The sequence below is a fragment of the Aptenodytes patagonicus genome, chromosome 4 (assembly GCF_965638725.1).
Source record: "Aptenodytes patagonicus chromosome 4, bAptPat1.pri.cur, whole genome shotgun sequence".
NCBI classification, from domain to species: Eukaryota; Metazoa; Chordata; class Aves; order Sphenisciformes; family Spheniscidae; genus Aptenodytes; species Aptenodytes patagonicus.
Genome location: NC_134952.1, coordinates 56,498,734 through 56,519,206, shown reverse-complemented (window position 1 = coordinate 56,519,206; position 20,473 = coordinate 56,498,734). Strand labels below are relative to the sequence as shown.

At 40.4% G+C, this 20,473-nt stretch overlaps 1 protein-coding gene across 1 annotated transcript in view; it reads left to right on the top strand.

Moving 5' to 3' along the window:
* Positions 1-19,714, top strand: part of TSPAN5 (tetraspanin 5) — an 85,943-nt gene extending 66,229 nt beyond the window's left edge. The window contains exons 3-8 of the mRNA XM_076336789.1: positions 9,663-9,809; positions 11,714-11,884; positions 13,425-13,550; positions 16,681-16,728; positions 16,852-16,968; positions 17,538-19,714. Of these exons, the coding sequence (XP_076192904.1) occupies positions 9,663-9,809; positions 11,714-11,884; positions 13,425-13,550; positions 16,681-16,728; positions 16,852-16,968; positions 17,538-17,603 (675 nt within the window). The 3' untranslated portion in view covers positions 17,604-19,714. The remainder of the gene's footprint in view (positions 1-9,662; positions 9,810-11,713; positions 11,885-13,424; positions 13,551-16,680; positions 16,729-16,851; positions 16,969-17,537) is intronic.
* The last annotated feature ends 759 nt before the right edge of the window (positions 19,715-20,473 follow it).

The following is a 20,473-nucleotide window of genomic DNA, read 5'->3' as shown; positions in this document are numbered from 1 at the left end:
GAGCATCTCTCCCCAGCTTCTCTAACTGTTGTGACCTGTGGTGCTTAGTGTGGACTGTTTCAGTTCGTGGTTTTATCAACCAAAATGTAGTATAGGTATAGCGGAACTGCAGAGCTCTTGAGCACAGACAAACTTGATTTTTTGTAGCAGGAATTATGGAAAAATGGACTTGCGTCAAGCCAATTTGAGACCTTTCTTTCACTCAGCTCTCTAGAGGACAAGCAATGGCCAGAAGCTGCAGTCTGAGATCAAGTTCCAGATACTCACAGGCCCCATGCAACTTAGTGAGGGGCAGATCAGTTACATCCCAGACAGAGTTGTTTTGCTGCAGCTGGGGAGTTGGAGGTGAAGGCCAAGTAGGTGAAGCCTAAGACTTGAGAGATCTGTAACTTAACTGAAAAGCACTTCTCTAGCTGGACTGCTTCTTGCCTAAGGCTAGCCTGGATGATATCCCTTAGGCATTATGGGCTGTTGTATTGGTATACTGTAAGACAGCAAAGCAGCTTTGCAGAGAAGGACCTGGAGGTCCTGGTGTACACCAGGTCGAACGTGAGCCAGCACTGTGCCCTTGCAACAAAGAAGGCTAGCGGTGTCCTGGGCTGTATTAGGAGTGTCACCAGCAGGTTGAGGGAGGGGATTCTTCCCCTCTACTCAGCACCGGTGAGGCCACACCTTGGTCAGTTCTGGGCTCACCAGTACAAGAGAGACACTGACATGCTGGAGAGTCCAGCAAAGGGCTGCCTAGATGATTAAGGGACTGGAGCATCTCTCCTACAAGGAAGGGCTGAGAGAGCTAGGACTGTTCAGCCTGGAGAAGAGCAGGCTCGGGGGAATCTTAACGTATATAAATACTTGAAGGGAGAGTGCAAAGAGGATGGAGCCAGGCTGTTTTCAGCGGTGCCCAGTGACAGGAGGCAATGGGCACGAACTGAAGCACAGGAAGTTCCCTCTGAACATCAGGAAACACTTTTTTTTTTTTACTGTGAGGGTGACTGAGCACTGGCACAGTTTGCCCAGAGATGATGTGGAGTCTCCCTCTTTGGAGCTCTTCAAAAGCAGTCTGGACATGCGCCTAGGCAGCCAGGTCTAGGTGACCAGAAGACCTCCAGAGGTCCCTTCCAACCTCAGCCATTCTGTGAAGACTGCTGCTGTCCCAATGAACTAAGTCTTTATCAAAGTTGAACTTGGTGCTGCTATTGTATAATGTGTAAACAAATTCGTAAGGTTTTTTTGCAGGATTGGTTCTTTAGAACTCCTCTACTGCAAAATGATTTGGTGGTGAGGAAGATTTTGTTTTACTTCTGTCTTGAATCGTGTGGCTTTATGTCCAGCTGTGTTGTTTTATAACCCAGCCATCAACTTGTATATACTTTTGCTGCTTCACAGAATCTTTTAAGATAAAAAGATAGTGTGCCAGGCCACATTAAAAATGCAGGATGTAAAGAAATAATCCACATTTTACAGGAGTCCCGTTTGCTGCTGGTTAAAACCAGTTTGGGATAGATTTGTGGGTTTGGTGGCTAGTTTCTTTTTTTTTTTTTTTGCTAAGTTGGCTTGAATTCTCCCCTTTAAACTTTGTTGTAAAGAAGAAAAAAAGCACACCATACAGTCTCGTGACCTTCCTTACAGCCTTTGCAGGGAGGCGAAAGAGCTCATTTGTCAAATAGGCAATAGAATTGGCTTGACAGCCAGTCAGCCAGCCCTAAACAAAAACTGGGCAATTAGCATTCTGAGTCATGAACCTGAAAGAGAGCTGGGGGGTGGGGGCAATAAACTCGGAGGATGAATAAAGCTATCTATACATGGATGCACTATATAGCTCACAATCTCGCAGTGTTTTCAGGCATGCTAGATTTGGGCTTGTATCATTAAAAAAAGTTCATCCATGGCAGCTGATTTCCATCCCCCAACAGTGACATGAACATTGTTAACATATAAAGAGCCTGTACTAAAGAGTCTGTACTAAGCCCAAGCAACTTACACTGCCTTTGCTCAGCAGCAGGGAAAAATGTTTATATTTCACTGGCTTTTTTTAACCACTTCAGGTCACTTCTGTTGACTTTTTAAAGATAGACATTTTGTACAAGTCTAGTTTATTTCCCTCCTTGGTTGTATATATTAGATAATGTGGTCTTAAGGCTCATTGGGAGTGTTCATGGTATGATGCCAGTAGGTACTTGGGAAAATAAGCTTCCTGGTTCTTTCACTACCTGCAGGAGATTTGTATTCAAGAGTAGTGAGACTAAGTGATGAATTGCTGTTATGTCTTCTGAGACCTTCTAAGACTGTCCATGGAGAGGGAGTTTTTAGAAGGAAAGCACTGTGGGTTTGGGGTATATTTTAAGTAGGAGGTAGCAAAGGTGGAGATACTGAAGTGGGGGAAAAAAATGTGCAGATCCTTGCAAAATTTGTCGATTAGACTTAGTTCATGTATAAGGTTGGTTGAAATGAAGAGGGAGAAGTGGAAGAGGTTGATTATGTGCATAAGTTTGGTTTCTAGGCTTTTCTTGTTAAATCAGCGTAACTAGAAGACATTCCAGTTCAGAAGTCAAGTTGTGAGCAGTTTGGAGTACCAGTATGGTACCTCTGTGGGCCAGCATAGTATTCTTAGCGAGCAGGAGCTCTAAATCTGGATCTCAAGTTTTAAGCTAGACTTGTACATGTCGATATAAGGTGATTTAGGCCTGCTTTGGTGTTCTGGGACAGGCTAAACACCCTACATAGAAACAGTCACAATTTGTTAGACCAAGTCTGTCTCTCCTTGCCCTGAAATGAAAACTACAGTTGTTCTCAGGAAAAAATTCTCACTTGTTTTACCGTCCCAGTGAGTGGCAGACATCAAGAGGGAGTGATACACCTAGTCACTCCATAGTTGTTGTGCATACATGTCTATCACATAATTCTTTTAAGAACAATTGCCGACAAGGAAACTGCGTATATCCTGTGGGTCCTTATGGGCTGAAGGATACCCAAAGCATATATCTTGCTTCTAAGCCAGGACTCTGTGTGTGGATTTTACAGGACTGGGAAGGAGAGAGGGAGATACTAATATTTACTATTATATTTAATTTAAATTTCAGTACATAAAGATGCATTATCTAAACAGGCTCTTAAATCATTTTACTGTTGTTCCAATACTTTGTAACCATTAATCCTGAAAAGTGTAAAAATCTCTATCTTGCATGTATTTATGCCAGTTATTCACCTATTGAACTCTGCTTTATCATGACAAGAAAGCTAGACTAGTTCTTCTCCTTCTTCAGACACTTGAAAAATAAAGTTCTGCTGCTATTGTTTTTTGCTGTGGGAAATACAAAACCAACAAAAATCAAGGAAATAAGATTTGTAAACATCCCCCACATAGTTTCTTGCTTGCAGAGACAAAATTCTGGAGTGGAATTAATTTGGCATGTTTCAATGACTATTGTTCTGTTCCCCATGCTCATTCAGATGCACAGCATGGAGAAACTGCATGGATTTTATGGCTAACAGAGATATTTTTCCATTTTAAAATCACGCATTTGGAAATACTTTTATTTCCCATCACCCCCTGTTTGCCAGTGATTTTAAGTCCTGCAGATGAGCTTGTGGAAAGGCTAATCCTCTGTTTGCAAAGAAGAAATGTTTCAGAAGATCTTGTATTGCTGAATCTTTTTCTGACCATCTGCCTTTTTTGTCTCCCCCGTAATGGGATTCTGCAGCAGAGAAGGTTTTTTCACCGTCTTGGAGGAAATGGAAAAAAAAATAGCTGATTTCTCCCATCCTACTGGTGTTGGTTTCTTCTTTTTACTTTTTAATGGCCCTCTGGGATGTTGTTTGTCATGGGGACTGTTGTGTTGAGTCCTGTTCTTTTACATGGACTCCCCTGGGCCAAATTCCATATACTTTCACAGTGTATCACCTCTTTGTTCCCTAGGATGATGATTCTCCTAAGTTGTCTCTGACTCAAGATGCTTGAATTTTCATTACCGGGACAGCTTTTCAAAATTGCTGCTGCCTAGAGTGTTTTCACTTAGAGCTGTTCTGTCTTGCCCTGCAGTATGCTACTGTGCCTGTGAAATCAGCTGTTCCAGAAAGAAGCAATGGTCTAGCAAACTTCTGGGGACATTTCTGAGACCTGAACGTGGCAGTGGATTCTCTACACTAACCACAACCACAGGCGGTCTGGAAATCTCGCTTAGTTTGTTAATGCACTTGTGACTCCCTTCTGTTTGGCCTCATTAGGAACCAGGAACACAATCAGATTGTATAGGTGTGCCAACACTGGGGCACTGCTCCAACCAAGATGTCTGTGTTGGCATCCATACATTCTGGGGAAATTAAAGTAATTTTCTGGGTTCAGCATGCAAAGGCTATGTCCCCTAAATGCGAGTGGTGTGGACCAATAGGAGAGGAAATGGTGTTGAAGACCCAACTTGCATACTCTACAGGTTTTGAAAGGTTTAAGTTTTCTTCAGCCTAGTTCTAGCGTGGTCTCATGGACTGAATGCCTGGTAGTGGTTGGAGCACGAGTTATGTTCCAGGGGTACATCTTTATTTGTAAGTAATCTAGTCTGTGTGCTCTGAGCCTGTTCCCTGGTGTGAACTGAAGCATAGCTTGTGTGCGATCCTTGTAAATGTACTCCTGGATCTGACCTGAAATGGTAATGTAGATGTGCACCAAAGGTGGGAGCTGGAGTCAGAGATCTGTCTCTGGAAAGTAGTACAAATTGTCCTGATGATCGTAAAGAGTACAAGATGGAGAAGGGGTGAGTGGTGCACCCTCACTGCTTTTCTAAGTGACTCTTGCTTCCTTATTCTTTATTGATGGGATAAAGGCAAACAATTGTGCAACTATAATATCAGGAGGGGCCTTCTTGAGTTACTGTCTTCAAGACCAGCATTTTTCCTTTGCCTTGTTCTCCCTTGAGCTATGCATGAGAACCAGTTTGTAGGGTGGAGGGCTCTGGCCATGGGGAAAAAAAATGGCATGACAACAGAGGATCTGTCACTGGATTCAAGAATCTCTCACAGACTGTTTTTTCTGCCTGTGCTCACATACCGTAAGAAGACGACTCCAGTTCTGCGGGAGCTTCTGGCAGGCCTGGCTTGGTTGTCTCGTGTTTCTTGGTGTGGCGGAAGGCACCACCAACACCTTTTCCCCACACCCTGTTGTTGGAGAAAAGAGCAGGTCCTACTGTTTCACTTGACCTCCTCTCCTGAATTTGGGGTGGGGTAGGAATATGAGGTCAGTCCTTTCTGTTCCATGCCTACATCATTGTATCCTAGTGATTGAAGTAAAGAACATTTCACAAATAAAGGAACTTTTTTCATAACTTCACAATTATTGATTTTAGTTCAATTATGGATGATGCTTTTGTCGCTTCACCACCCCAAACAAATTTTGACTTGTGGTGGATTAAAAGGTTAAATAATAACCCAGGTGCTGTAACATACAGCAGGCAATTGAGAGTGGGGTAACAGAGTAAACGGATGAGCGGGAGATCAGCCAGGGAACATGTCCTGCCGGCTCTCCTTGTGGGACTACAGCAGAGGCCTGGATTGATGCCATCGTGAGAAGAAAAGTATTAGAGTATGTAGTTTTGCACAAGCAAAGTGTTTGCTGCTAAATAAAGATTACGCATATGCATAAACTATCAAGGAAGTGACGTGCATGTACCCCAGAAAAATAACCATACTTCCAAAATGAGAATGTGGGTTTAGGAAAAAAAAATTTTCCTCCTTTCAGATGCTAAAGCATCGGTAGTACTTGCAAGTATTTAACAGTAAAGGTTGGAGTGGACTACTGCAGTAGTGTTGCTGAGAAAAATACTTCGCATTTGTAGAAAGCCTGACTTTAAAGAATTTACAGGTGGTTTGTTTAGGTCTTGCGTTGATGCAGGAGATCAGTCGACAAACAGTCACTGTATATTCTGTGACTGACTGGTCAGTTGGAGGATTCAGAGTGTGTCACTGGAGGATGCGGTGTTAGAATATGAGATTCCTGATCCTCTGCTCAAGCACCTCTGGAAACATTCCCTTCTGCATTTGGCTAAAGATGGGATGAAGACAGAATTGGTCACTACCAGGCATTTGTATGTCTGCCAAACTTTCCCCAGAAGTAGCCATTACAGCCAAAAAATACTGAATGCTGTGGCAGTAGGCATTCTAGAAACTTGTGGTGGATAGGAAAAGTATGTGCCTCTAGGACTATACATTTAGTTCTTCTTAACAGTATAAAGTGAGGTAATATTCCCCAGTCATTGCTCTGCTGCTTGAAGCAAAATATGCTTTTCTTTAAAGTATTGCACCGCTGTCTCTTCATAGAGCTTATTTGTAAGTGTCTAGAAAGAACAAGACTGGAAAACTGTATTTCAGCAGTAAGCAGCAATCTTCTGTCAGAGTACCTCCGTGCATCTCTTGGCTGTAACCACAAAGCATTGTCTGTGTTTGTCATTCCTGCTGCTAGCTATTGTTCTATTGCCAAAGCCTCTCTGAAGATTGTATATCCTGAGATGTCTCTCCAGAATACTGATAACTTGGGATTCATATGCAGAGAGTGCACAGAGTACAAATGAGAATTACGCAGTATGTACTTTGTGCTGTCAGGATGTATTATTTGGGGTTTATCCAAGCTAGGCTTATGATTGCCATATGTGGACTAGCAAAAGATGCACATAAAGGTGCTTCCCAAGGACAGCAAACAATGGCAGATAAAGCTTGTCTTGTTCTATTTCAGTACATGTCAGATCATAGCTACCCTGAGGATTTGGAGCCCGGAGGAGACGAGAGATTAGATGAATGACTTGAGATGAATGGCTTTTGCCGGGTGACTGGCCAACATGTGGCATGCCAGGGTGCTAAGAGCCTGGCAGTGCTAGAAAATCAAGGTGGGAAAGGACACAATCAGAAAGGCAATATACAGCCGATTCACTAAATTTTATTGTCATCAATGTTAATGGGAGTGTGACAAAATGCAAAGTGGTATATTTATTCTCACTAACACTTCTTTTATATTATGACTAGCTTCTCTAAGAGCACTGTCCACAAATGTGAGCTGAATTTCACTTGGATTTCTTCTTTCATTTTAATTTTACTACTTTCATATGGAAAGAACTTGATTAAACATAGTAATTTGCTGTGGTTGGGGGTTTTTTTTGGTTGTTTTTTTTTTTTTTAAAGAAAAAGTGTCTTATGAAGAGAGACTTAAATGACTGTTCATCCTTCTTGGATTTTTTTTTTTGAAGTAAAATAATTATAATACAAAGGCAACATCCTTTCTCCAGTGACTGTAGTGTAGTAGAGTGAGAAAACATCCATTAATTCCAAAATCGGCTAATGTTAAAAGAAATGAGTAGTAGCGTTTGCTTTAAAGCAGAATTTCTTCTCATCTTATGGTAACTGTATAGGCACAGAGGGGAAACATAGAAAGGACTTAAAAACTTTGTGAAGAAGTCATTTTAGCAGTTTCTTTCCCTTGGGGCAGAGCCCGTGTTTCCTGACTTGTGTATGGCCAAGGCCAGACTTATTCAAAGGTTTGTGTGTTATTGGATTATACTGTTTATTTTGCTTGTCATTCTTAGCCAGAAAGTTATGTCTTTGATTTATTTTCTATGACAAATGTAATGAAGCAACAGTAGTGGAAAACTTTTGCACAAGTTGATTTAAGTGTTAATGATGGATAAGTGTTCATTTCAGCCTGGCTTGTACCATCTCATCACTAGTTAGTTAGAAAAAGGGATGTGCCAACTGGTCTGCTTTGATAGCAATACTGGCTTTGAGCAGCATTGTGTTATATTATGCCTTACATTTATTTTTGTCTTTTTAATGAATGACAATAAGACTAGTACTATATGTAATGTAGGAGGAAAGTGATGAATGTGATTTTTTTTTTAATTTTTTTTCATCCCTCTCTGTCAGGCAGTAGCCTTCTGTAGTAGGAGGGAGAGGAATCCGGTTTGAGAAAGTCATTCATGCTGTTGGTGTATTGTTCGTACTTTAGGATTGGGTTGTAGTCAGGTTTTTCTTTTGCTTTTAGCATGCTGGCCTTTTCCAAGGTTCCTTGCTGTGTGCATTGGAGAAATTCACGTGTATATTTTATCCAGTCTATCGTTGTCTGCAGAATTAAAAAGCTTTGAGTACTGACTGCGTTTACTACTTGCTCGATGTCAGTTTTGCTTGGGGAAACTATGGAAGTGGTTGCAGACTATGTGGAGTACTGTATTATAGATATTGGTTACATTACTATTTATATGTTCTGGGTGGTCCAAACTGAGTATATTTAAAAAAAAAAAAATCACAGGTCTAAAGCCACAGTTGTGAACAGTTGTCTGTTAACAATGTTACTAACAACTTTTGGAAATGAGGTTATGATAACTTCCTTCAAAATTATTGCTGTTTTGGGACTATTTCAAAGAAACAAAGGGGATATGAACAGGGAGAAGGAAAAGGATGAAAAACTTAGTAATTCTGCAGATAAGGAGCTGTAGAGGTAAAGGTCTATATTGTTGCTTTTCAAGCCACAGCTTCATTCAGGAGTTAGTAGGGAAAGCAGTAGTCCAAAGTACTCAGCCTGGGTTCAGGCTTCTTTGAGAAAAACATGGAGAAATGTCTGCTACAGCAGCGTGCTTTGCATTGACCTACGGCACTGAGGAGGTGAACGAAGAAATAGTGATACTTCAGCTTTTTTGCTGCCAAAAGGGTTTAGGAAACTGTAACTGTTCCTGTGCAAACTCACTGGAATAAGGAAGACTTTGTGCTTGCTTCTTGATATGACCCATCTGTTCAACATCAGCCAAACTCTAGTTAAAATGTGTTCAAAAAAATAAAATAGTTCCTCAGGATTACTGGCGTCACAACCTAAGCTCTGCTTCTAAGGGGGCAATGGCATTACAAGCAGACTGTGCTGACTGTCATATCTAAAACACAGCATATGTGGTTTACCATGTGATAGGTCTAACCTAAGTTAGTGCAAACCATCTCCCAAGACAAGTCCTTAAACTGCTTTATGTCCTACTAAGAGACTTAACGTTATTTTCAAATTTTTCCTGCTAACTGATTAGTCAGTAGCTGTACTTTAGTTGTATAATGCGTTTTTGGCACTGTAGATGCCTGAAGTTGAATTGGCCAGGTATCCAGTTTGTCAAAATTTGGTGTAAAACTCGTTGTTGCAAGATGCTGCAACCTAGGAGCTCACTTCTAATTTCTGTCAATTGTTGTAAATACTGAGTATAAATGCTAAACTCAAGGTGGTGGTCTTGCTATTGACTACTTTTTCTATCATAAAGTGTAACTGTGTGCTTACATAAACAACGTATATGATACCTAAAATGCATCTCAGCATGGGTAATAAGATTGAGTTAAGTTTTGTTCAAATATACTTTCTGGCAGACTGATTCTCATAGCTACAGAAGCGGCAAAATGCCCTGTGGGTTTCTTGCAGAGGACTCTAGAAGCATGTTTTGTTGTTCATTTCACATGTTGATTCAGAAATATTGTACATAATCACCCTTTTTATCTCTTTTTGAATGCAAAGATTTTCTTAATTGTGTTTTCTTGCTGTACTGCAGAACATTTATTTGCTGTAGTCGTCTTCTACCTTTTTAAAAAGAAAAATGCAAGCAGAATTTGTATAACTGAAAGCTGAATGTACTTGTTATCCCTTGGCATTGTTTCTTTCCCAGGGAGTGCTGTCCAATATCTCCTCCATCACCGACCTGGGAGGCTTTGATCCAGTTTGGCTCTTCCTAGTGGTAGGAGGAGTTATGTTCATTTTGGGATTTGCAGGATGCATTGGAGCTTTGCGAGAAAATACCTTTCTTCTCAAATTTGTAAGTAGCCTTTGCAACTGTGGCATTCATCAATTACATAGCATAACTCATGTCCTCTGTTCCTGGTTAACTCTGTAAAGATTTTAACACCTTCCGCTTTCCAAAAGATGTTTTATCTGATGTGAGAGTACTGTTCTGTGAATCGCTTTTGCTTAACTGTTAACACTTTACAGCTCTTCAGTCTCTGGTGCTTACTGTTTGGGGTTTTTTTTAAGGTTCGAAACTATTGAGGGTAAGAATCATAACATGGAACTACTGCTTTTCATATGGATATAGCCTAATGTTTTGCTTTCCTGTCACGAAAAGAAATTTCTGCTAAGAATCTGCATGTTGAACTTTGAGTCCATAACAAGCTGCCTATGAAATATGAGGAATGTAGATACACCACTGAATGTGACCCACATGATTTCTGCTTTGCAAGTGCCCCTCATGGTACAGAGGAGATAGGACTGTTATAAGGGGTTGCTGGCTGATATCCTCAGTTCTGTACTGTTTAGCTAATTTGAAAAGGCTTCATTGCTTACTGTCAGTGCTGGGGCCTGAGAGGGAGGAGAATGTGCCCAGGATAGGTAAAGAAAATAGAAGTTGTCGTCTTGAACTCTGGGCTGGACTGTTAGTGGGGAAGGAGTTGCTGATATCCAAACATACCTCAGTATTCAAAACTCCTTTAGCTAAGTAGTCTGGTTCTGTTTTTTGAAAGCCCTCCTCCTGCGAGCTTTGAAGATGAAGATAACAGTATCATGTTCCATTTTAGATAAGTTTAACATTTATAATAAAAATTCAAGATTCTTTCCTCCACGACCCCAACTTCCAGAGGTGTGCACAGCCTGGGTAGTAGTTGTGTCATCATAACCATTAACTATTAAATATACATGAAAAGGCTTCCAGTGAAACAACTGCCTTCAAGTGACATATTTGGCTCCCACAGAGATGTTGTATAAGGAGAGGAGGCAATTGAGAGTTACAGTTCTTGAGGCATTTATAAAGCAGCTTGGGATAGTTCTAGTTTGCTCTTGTCTTGCTTTAAAAAAAAAGGGGGGGGGGGAGCCTATTGTAACACTTTTTTTCTCCTCTTCCTTGCTTCTCTTAGCTTGCCTAAAATGAACCCATCTGCTGTACCAGAAATAGCTTCCTGTACCGCAGCTGCAGGAGAAATTAAAAATGCATCTGAACAAGCACAGAGAGCATATTAAAATGAAACTCAAAGGCGCAGTTGCAAAAGGGATGGACTTCCAGTATATGAGGACCCCTGCGTGTTTTAAAACAGTGTAGACTCAGTGGAGATGCTTAGAGAAAGTGGCAGATCATTAGTAATGCCTTTGGCATCCATTGCATTTGCATTAATCATAGCAGCCTCATTTGGTTTTAATGTGGATGTGAGTCATTCCGTAGACATTCCGCTCTGACTTAGTCATTAATTAATTTCTGCTGTTACCAATTTTTGCTTTGTCCGCTTAGGCAAAGCTTTACCAATGAGGGTGTCTAAAGAAAAAGTCACTTAGAAAGCATTTCACTGGCAGTATTGGTTGTTTATGCCTTTGAAAATATAAGTGTCTACATAGAAATTTAAGATGAGTTTTCAGGGGGCCCTACAGGTAGTGAGTAGCCATCTCTGTTGAAATTTACAGTGAATTCTCTTGGACGTCTTCGAAAATCCCAGTGAAATGTCCAAAGTTTTAATTTGTTGGCATTTTTATTATTTGTTAGAATAGAATTAAGATTCCTGTACTACAGCCCTAATTAAAAATGGTGTATTTTTAATTTAAAATTTCCTGTGTGCTGGAACAGCTTGAACTTGCACTGAAACAGATAAAGCCCTAACACTGGACATAATTGTGAGCCTTGAAAAATAAGTTTTTAGTCATAAAGCAAAATAATTTTAGCCTTTTTCTTTTTCTTCATAGTTTTCTGTGTTTCTTGGAATTATTTTCTTCTTGGAGCTCACTGCTGGTGTTCTAGCATTTGTTTTCAAAGACTGGATAAAGGACCAGCTGTATTTCTTTATAAACAACAACATCAGAGCATACCGCGATGACATTGATTTGCAAAACCTCATAGACTTCACGCAGGAATATGTAAGTTGGACTATGTTTATTTTTTTGTCAATCTTACTTTAAAGAAATACCTACTCTATTTTTTACTTCACATCTGTGTGGTTTCTTCAAGGAACAACAGAAATATTCTAGCATATAATACTTTTGAATATATATGTATATTTCTTGTTACAGAACTTCTACAAACACGCAGCACCTGTGAAAAGTGGCTTATTTGTTGATGTATGACTGAGCAAAGCAAGCTGGAGAGTTGGGGTGACTTATTCTTGAAGACTTAGAGATAGTGTGTCAAATCCACAAGTTAACCATCAGTGTCTTGTGTTCATTTTTTTTGGAGCATATTCCATATGTATATAAAGATATTTTAGGGTTCTTGGGAGGAGGGGTGTTCAAAATATTTTTTTGTAGGAGCTATCACCTCTGTTTAAAAAGAATAATCCTTTTCTAAGCTTAATTTGGTTCTGAGCTGAATTTTGGTGTAGTTTTAGCAACATTAGAGGTGCTACACCACACTGCAGAGTGGCAGAGATGTTTAGCTGGTCTGAGTGAAACTACAATGTTACTTCTTTTTAAGCAGACCTAATGGAATTAGCCTTGCATTATAAGCCATTGCAAGGCGGTCCACTTGTATGCAACCAAAAGGCTACAGTCCAATTTTGCGGGTACTACATAAAACTTCTTCTCCTAACTGGATTAGCAATCTTAGCAGATAAGTCGGGGACAGCATGAGTCTGGAGAGCAAGCTAGTTTTTCAGCTAGTAGAGATAATGCTTGAAGACATCATCTTCAGGTATTGCAGAGGGAACTGTGCTACATCTAGAAAGAGAGAATTGCCATTCCAACGCTTTTAAAAATGTGACTTGTTTGGGGTGTTTTAAATTTTTTTTTTAAAGTTGACATAGATGGGTTCATTGGGCTAGCGCCTTAAATGCTGTAAACCATCAGTGCACCACTGATCTCCACTCCATTCTTTGTGTGTTCAGCATGTTTTGCCAGAGACTAAGCCTGCCATTTGGCATATTTACTTTTTGAAGGATTCTGCCTGCCTTCAGTAAAGATGTTATTTGTGCACTATGTGATGCTCAGGAAACAATGTGTTCATACTGTCTGATGTACAGCCAGGTAAAGATTTCCCCAAACTGTCAAAAGGAGTAGTTATACCAGCGTAGCCCTTGGAGCTGATTAGTTTTGTTGAGAACCCAGGGCACATTAAACTGGACAGAATATCATACTCTTGGCCCTACTGTCCCTGGGGCCTGAGCTTGTAGGCCTGTGCAACTCTGGCGTTGTGTAGGCTTATCAGCTCACTCCATGGGTTTCTCTCCAGAGAGCAGCGTTGCAGGATGTGAACATAACTTTAATCACATGATAACTTTAGAACAACTTACAGGTTTGGAATGGTCTTTTTTTAAAAAAAACAAAACCAAGCCAGCTTCAGTGAAACCAGAGGGAATCTCAGATTTTTGTTTTGAAAGCTAGAGGGAAACTGGCCGTGATGATGCATGTTACTAATGCTGAGATTTGTTCTGAAAGTCAAGAAGCTCTGCTTTCTTTGTTCTAGTGGCAGTGCTGTGGGGCTTTTGGAGCTGATGACTGGAACCTTAATATTTACTTCAATTGCACAGATTCCAACGCAAGTCGAGAGCGCTGTGGTGTGCCGTTCTCTTGCTGCACTAAGGACCCTGCTGTAAGTGACAGTCAAGAGGAGGGTAGGATGGGTCTGCTGTTTCAATTTTAAATCGCTCTGTAAGATTTTTTTTTTCTTTTCTGGAAGTCATGCATGATCGTTACCTTCTCACCAGCCTGTTTTGGTGGTTTTTTTTTGTATTTGCAGCTCAGCTTAACCACTAACTTTTCTGCAGTCAGCAAAAATCCTGAGCTAACTTAAGTCTTCATTGTATGCTGTTTGCTGCTTTTCTTTAGAATGAGAGAACCATGGGCTTGGCTTAACATACATATTAATTTTAGCAAGTATAAAAAGCAGAAGCCCTTAATGAGTTGAAGGATATGAGCTTTCAGTTATCATCAGGATATTTCATTCACTGCCTTAAAGAACAGCAACTCTAAGATCAGACACTCTAAAGCAGGTATTACTCATTCTTTAATGTAGTTTCCAGAGGCTGCAGCCAGTTTTACCCAGTTTGTGCGAGGTATGGTAATGAATGACAGTCTGTGCCCTGAAGAACTGACATATTTTGCATTAGAATCTTGAGTTGGGTATGGACATCTTTACATGCCCTTTTTTTCCCTTCAAAATCACTGCTTGTCTTACAGTCACCTGAGATGAGACCTGTTGAAAGGTCAGAAATTGTTTGGGGAAACAGCTTTTTGGTAAACTTTCATGTCTTTTTCAATAGTTATAGTTCTGGATCATCAAGCAGAAAATGTTGGAGCCATGCATTACTAGTACGGACATGATCAAGAATGAAGGGTAAAGTGTAGGGAAGCAGTTCACTGATGGTGAAAGGCTTGGAATAGGGATGGGTGTGTGCATGGAAACTGTTATGTGGCTAATGCTGCATACATTTGACTTTCATATAGCTTAAAAGAAGCAGCCTGTGAGTGCTGGTATTATCTAGTAGTTCAGCTGTGGCTTTTTCTCCACCTGGAGTTCCTTGAATGTATGAGTCTGTAGCACTGACTAAAGTTAGGCAAGTTGCCAACAGGGACCTCAGGTGCTTCCTGTCTTGCTAATGCAACGCAGTCGCTGCTCCCAGCATCCAGTCACTCCTGCTGCTCTCCCCCTCTCCTGATAAGGCACTGCCTTAAGCTGCGTTCTGGTTCCTCTGCAGTGAATATGTCTTCATAGTAGTTTGAATCTTTCTCACAAACATCGCTGAAAATGTTTTAATGAAATATTAAAGCAAAATCTGGGTTAGGCTCAAGCATTACATTATGCTTAGGATTCCCCCTACTGTTTGCCCACCCACCCACACAGAGAGGTCATCACAACCCAGTTTTAAAAATACAGTTGTTACAAAACCAAAACCAAACCAGTGACAGCAGTACAAGGTAATCCTATAAATACATAATCCATGCTAAAGTTATCTCTCTTCTTTGTGTGTATGCAATTTCTTAGGGGATGATGCAGCAACCAGAAATGTAAAGATAAGTCTCATTCATTGTAGGGAAGCAACATGCTTAATTGCCTTTAAAATAAAGACTAAAAATAATAATATTTCTAAAAATATTAGAAGTCATGCATATAATGGATATAATTGTAACCAAGCTGTGACTGGTTCAATTGCAGTGATAAACACAGGTTTATTCTGTGGGAAAGCAAATGTGTCTCTTTTGGAATTAGTATGCAGTGTCGGACTGATGCAAAAAGTTAATGTGGATGCTTTATTGAACAAGACTTAGTTTTAGTTTAGCTTTTAGGTTTCGCTTGAATCTGGAAGTGGTAAGTTTAAGGTAGGCCAAAATAAGTCTCCTTTAAAGTGAATTCGGACTCCTATAGTTCACTTTGCTGTGGTTTAGCAGGTTGAAATGTTCCAAATTCTTGTACAGGCAGGGCCTAGAAAAGTTGATTCATTTCCATTTCGTTCTATGCTTTCTTTTGGTTAACGCATTCCAAGGCTAAAGGCAGAAGACGCTGATGATAAAGCAAGTAGCCATTCAGTACAAAGAAGAAAGCTTAAAATCCCTCTGTTGGAATCTTATCTACTTTTACAGCCTTGAAGTGCGTGGCACTGTTATATTTTAGATCCTGGAACAGAAGCATTCATCTCATTAAAAGATACAAATTGCTGAAATCTTAAAAGTCCATTGAGAGAATCCAACTTGTTGGACCTGTTGATGTACTTCCTGCAAAGTGAGGAAACACTTAGAGGAGCTTTAACTGCTGATAGGAGGAGATACCTTTTTCTGTATGGCTGCTTTTTAAAATCTATTTCTCTGCTGGCTGCCTTTCTCACTTCCCACAATTCGATTAAATTGTGGTGTTCAGTATACCTAGCTAAAATTGGCTGATTTTTCTCACTTCCTTGAGCAGTTCCTTTTTCTGCTCACTGTTATTATATGAGCCAGTAACTTAATATTTTGCTGCCGTTGTGGCTGACACCAAAAGTAGTTGCTGCATTTTACTGCCCTGAAATAACTCTGTATACAGGGTAAATGCAGCTTTAGCTTCCAGTGGCTAGCACTTTTTCGCTAGGAAAAGTCTGCTATAGCCTATTTTATTACCTGTGCTTTGCGAGTACTAAAGCAGAGGCGGTAGGAAAAAAACCTCTCTTTTCCCATTGGTATCAAGCTCCTGTAAGAAGGAATAGGCAGTAAGAACACATTACCCCATCTCTTGTTTTTCCTCCCTAGCTTTTGGAAAGGAACTAGGTACTGTATATATTTCTACAGACATCCTCGGTAAGAACTTGCAGCTTCTGCAACAGAACTGCCCCTTCTAACCTCTTCACGCTGCACAGACTGAACCCTGAAGATGTTAACAGTAGTCTTGGCATATTTTTCGGTATAGACAAAACCTTTTCAGCAGAAGGTTCTTTCACTTAAAATAGATGTCCCCTAATCCCTTTACTTTGACTTCTGAACGCTTGCATCTGGAACATGGAGTTCACCCAGGTGGAGGGCTGGTTTTCCCAGCTTGCTGCCCTGAGAGCTGAAAATATTTTTTTGACCGTGTGCTTTGTTTGTTGCAAATAATTAATAGCACTGAATGGAAGAGGAAGGGGTTTTTAAAAAGCAGTATGGTAACCAAAGTTAGGGTGATTGTCTTATTACATACAGGACAAACTCTGGGGAGCTGGGAGAGGGTGTTTGGGAGACACTTCACTGATTGCCTCTCTTCTGTCTCTCTCTCCTAGGAAGATGTTATTAATACTCAGTGTGGCTATGATGCAAGGCAAAAACCAGTAAGCATTTTTTTTTAATGTGGTATCTTAAGGATCTGAATCCCTCTTGCAGGAGCAGGTTATTCTACTGATGGGATAGTTGAATGTAATTATCTCTGTTTTCTTCCCTCTTCTCCTTGGCAGGAAGTTGATCAGCAGATTGTTATCTACACTAAAGGCTGTGTCCCTCAGTTTGAGAAATGGTTGCAGGACAATCTTACCATAGTTGCCGGTATATTCATTGGGATAGCATTACTGCAGGTAAATATCACGTTCTCTGTAATGAGTTACACAGAAGAACAACAGATAAATAGAATATATGAGGGGGGAACTGTATATGAGAACTGGAAATACGGTGTCAGTTGCACTTAGAAATATAATGTCCGTTGGTTTTAGTGAGGGGAGCTAAATGCATGAGGCTTTCTTTGTGTTAAGGAGTATTTAATTTTTATCTGTAGGGATGCATTTTTTTTCTTTTCAACTGTCTGCAGGTCAAAACTAACACTGTATTAGATAAAGATTAGGTAGAGGTTTTTAAGCCTGTAGACACCTGCTGTTTCTGATGGTGCTTAAAAGAGCAGCGAAAAGCCTTTACAGTTGCTTTTGTGAAGCAAGTCTAGAACTGTTCAATTTCCTGGAACCCAGTGGCACGATAAAAATACTGGGGTTACAGGAGTGTTTTGATATTCTTCCTTCTTCCAACACTGTTAATTTGATTTCTAACTTTCTGTTGCTTGTTTTCATATCAAAGTTCTGTATAACCTAAGGAGTTTGCCTGTGTGAAAAGAGTTGTCCGATGCTCCAAATGAATAAACTGTTGTCTCTTCCAGATATTTGGGATATGCTTAGCCCAGAATTTGGTTAGTGACATTGAGGCTGTCAGAGCCAGCTGGTAAAACTGCTGAAGTAACCACAACAAGACACTGGACAACCGAAACCCTCTGAAACCTCCAGTGTGTCGCTCCGACACCAAGCTGTATGGACATGGGTGACAGGGAAGCCTTCTCTCCCAAGTAGTCTGAAGTCTAAGTTCCTGATATTGCAGTGAACTCGTGTTTCTTTGGGGTGGGGGAGAGAAGAGTGGGCTATTTAAAATCTGCTGCTCACTGACAATTTTTTTCTTTTAAACACCAGTTTGAAAGCTGTTGAGCCGTGAATCTCTACTGTATTCTTGATCCTGAGTAACAAGTGGACACTTTTTTTAAATTGGTGTATTCAGTGGGACAGAGTCGCATCGTTGTAGTCTGTGGATATGCTGTTTATTCTTCGTGTCATGAGCTCTTCGATAGCTGCCAAATATTCCTGAGATGGTCTCTCTCCTCACCACTCTGTAAAGGAACAATCTTCTTGTTTTCACAGCTAAACATAGCTACAGGCCTAAACCCATCAAGCAGGAAGCAACTTTCTATGCATCTATTGTACAGTAAAAGAAATTGTTTTTAAAACAAGGGAAAATTTTTTTTATGCGAGTTTCCAACCGTCTCCCTGTAGTACTTTGAGGTTGGAATCAGCAAACTCACAGGGAGAATTGCCTAATTTTATCAACATCTTTCTTCCTTCTCCACCCTTGTATGAAGGGAAAGGAGTTTTATATTTGACAAACAAGGGTTGTAGAGCCTTTGGTTGCTGCCATACCTTAGGACATTAGTCTCTTAAGGCAAGGATGGAATATAACTGTATAAATGTATGAAAGCAGTGTGGATGTTGGTTCCAAGTGAATAGTATTATTCAAAGAATGAATTATATATTAACTTAAAAAACAAAACATATGTATCTGATATGGCTAAATCTTTTGTTTCTCTGGAATTTAGTGTAACCTAATGTATTTAGGGACCTCACTAATATTAGTGCTTTGATATACTTGTGCAAAACTTCTTTTAAGATAATTCCTTGGTCTGTTCCTAGCTGAGGCTTTGGTCTTTCTTTTCTTCTTTTTTCTTTAATTCTTTTTACTTGCATGAGCTGTGGAGTAAGAATCTGTGACACTCCAGTGCTTTAAATCTGTGCATATGTTTTAATACCGTCTAATCCAAACTTATTTATTGGTAAATGCATGTGATTATGGACAGATCATATCCCATTCCCTTGGAAGTTGGAGAGAACAGCTTTTGCCCAGAGTAAGTGCTTACCTCCAGTGAACAAATCCTTGCTATGGAGATGTGTCTCCCTTTGTTGCTCTAAATGCAACAAAAAGCTTTCTTGAAGAAATGGAATAAAAGTTTTAAAATAGCGCGTATTAGCATCAGCCAAGACACTCTTTTGAATCGGACAAAAGAGAGTAGAATTTGGAATAAAGCACAAATAGTGGAAGAAGAATTAGATCAGACTCCATCCAGCTTAAGAGTTTTTGATTTGTTCTTCTTCACTGATAATAGTGAACTTACAAACCTGACCATGGCTTGGGTAGTTTTATTGCACTTTGTATAAATTTAGCTTGTTGTATGACCATTCTCAGTATCTGCAGAACCAGTCCTGAAAGCTGTGAGCTCTCGGCTCCTGCTTTGGTCAGACAGTGGCAAAGGGTGTGTAGCACCTCTTTGTAAGAGCTTAGAATCTTTGAGATGAGTTTCCTAAAATGAAGTATGTGGAGTAGAAGAGAGGAATGTGTTGCTTTCAAAGCTTCCCTGTTCTGCGGGATGGATAGAAGGCTTGTCTGATGACCTAGTAAGGTCCATTCTGGTCCTAGGACTCTTAAATATGTAAGTATATGTACCCTTGCACATTTTGCCTTTCTGTGCTTTAGTTGGCCGTGGGTTTTTCCCCTCTGAAGGCTGGTGGTAGGCACACTGGTGCTCCACAGATGCCTCAGACAGTCCTGTTGTCCTCCTGTCTTTGAGCATTACCTCATCCTCTTCTGGTTAACTCCCACTGACTGGCTCTGAATCAGGCAGCCTCCATATCCTTTGGTATCTGCTGTTAAAGGCCAGCCGTGACTCAGAGTAATTTTTTTTAAAGCCTTTGAAAGCAATTATAATTCACTGTCCTTAATAAAGTTGGTTCCACCTCACCACAGTGTTACGTTTTTCTTAGCCACTCCTCAACTTGAGGAGTTACTGGTGTTTGTTTCCCCCCAAAGGGACACACCATTTTGCCTGATAGCAGCAGGACAGACAGATCATCAGCACCAGTGTTGCTGCACTGAGACAAAATGGTGCGGGGAGAAATCAGGGAAGTGTGGTTGAGGAAGTAACCCCTCCACCCAAGAGCCTTGATTGTGACCCAGCGTTTTGGTTTGGAGGAAAAGAAAAAAAGCCTACATTACAGAAACGTTCCTTGTTGCCACTGATCTTGAATGCTGCTGTTGCTGCTGTGGGCTTCTGAAGACAACTTCATTCTTCTACTTGAATTTCTGCAGTTGTACTGTATTGGCCTTCTGTCTTGTCACGCTGTTCTTTGAGTTCCAGTCTGCTGGACGTGCTGTTGGCAGTGTCAGACTGATAGGAAGGTAAATGCTCTGAGGTGAGCAAATCTTGTTCTCACTACTTGCACGTGTACACACAAATGTGCAACACTTCTGCTGAGTCCCAGAATGACTGACTGTTCTTATAAAAACCACTAAATAACTTATTTTTCTAGAGCTTGTCTTTATTGCTGCAGATGCTGATCCTCCCCCCTTCCCCGCTCCCAAGAGATGCTCTTACTTTCTTCATTTTTGCAGTTGTTTGATGGATGCATACTGAATGTTCAGGATTAGCTGTCTATATTGCACATTTAAATCCCACGTTTTTTGTCTACAGATCAGGTAAGGTGTCCTAGAAATGCCCCA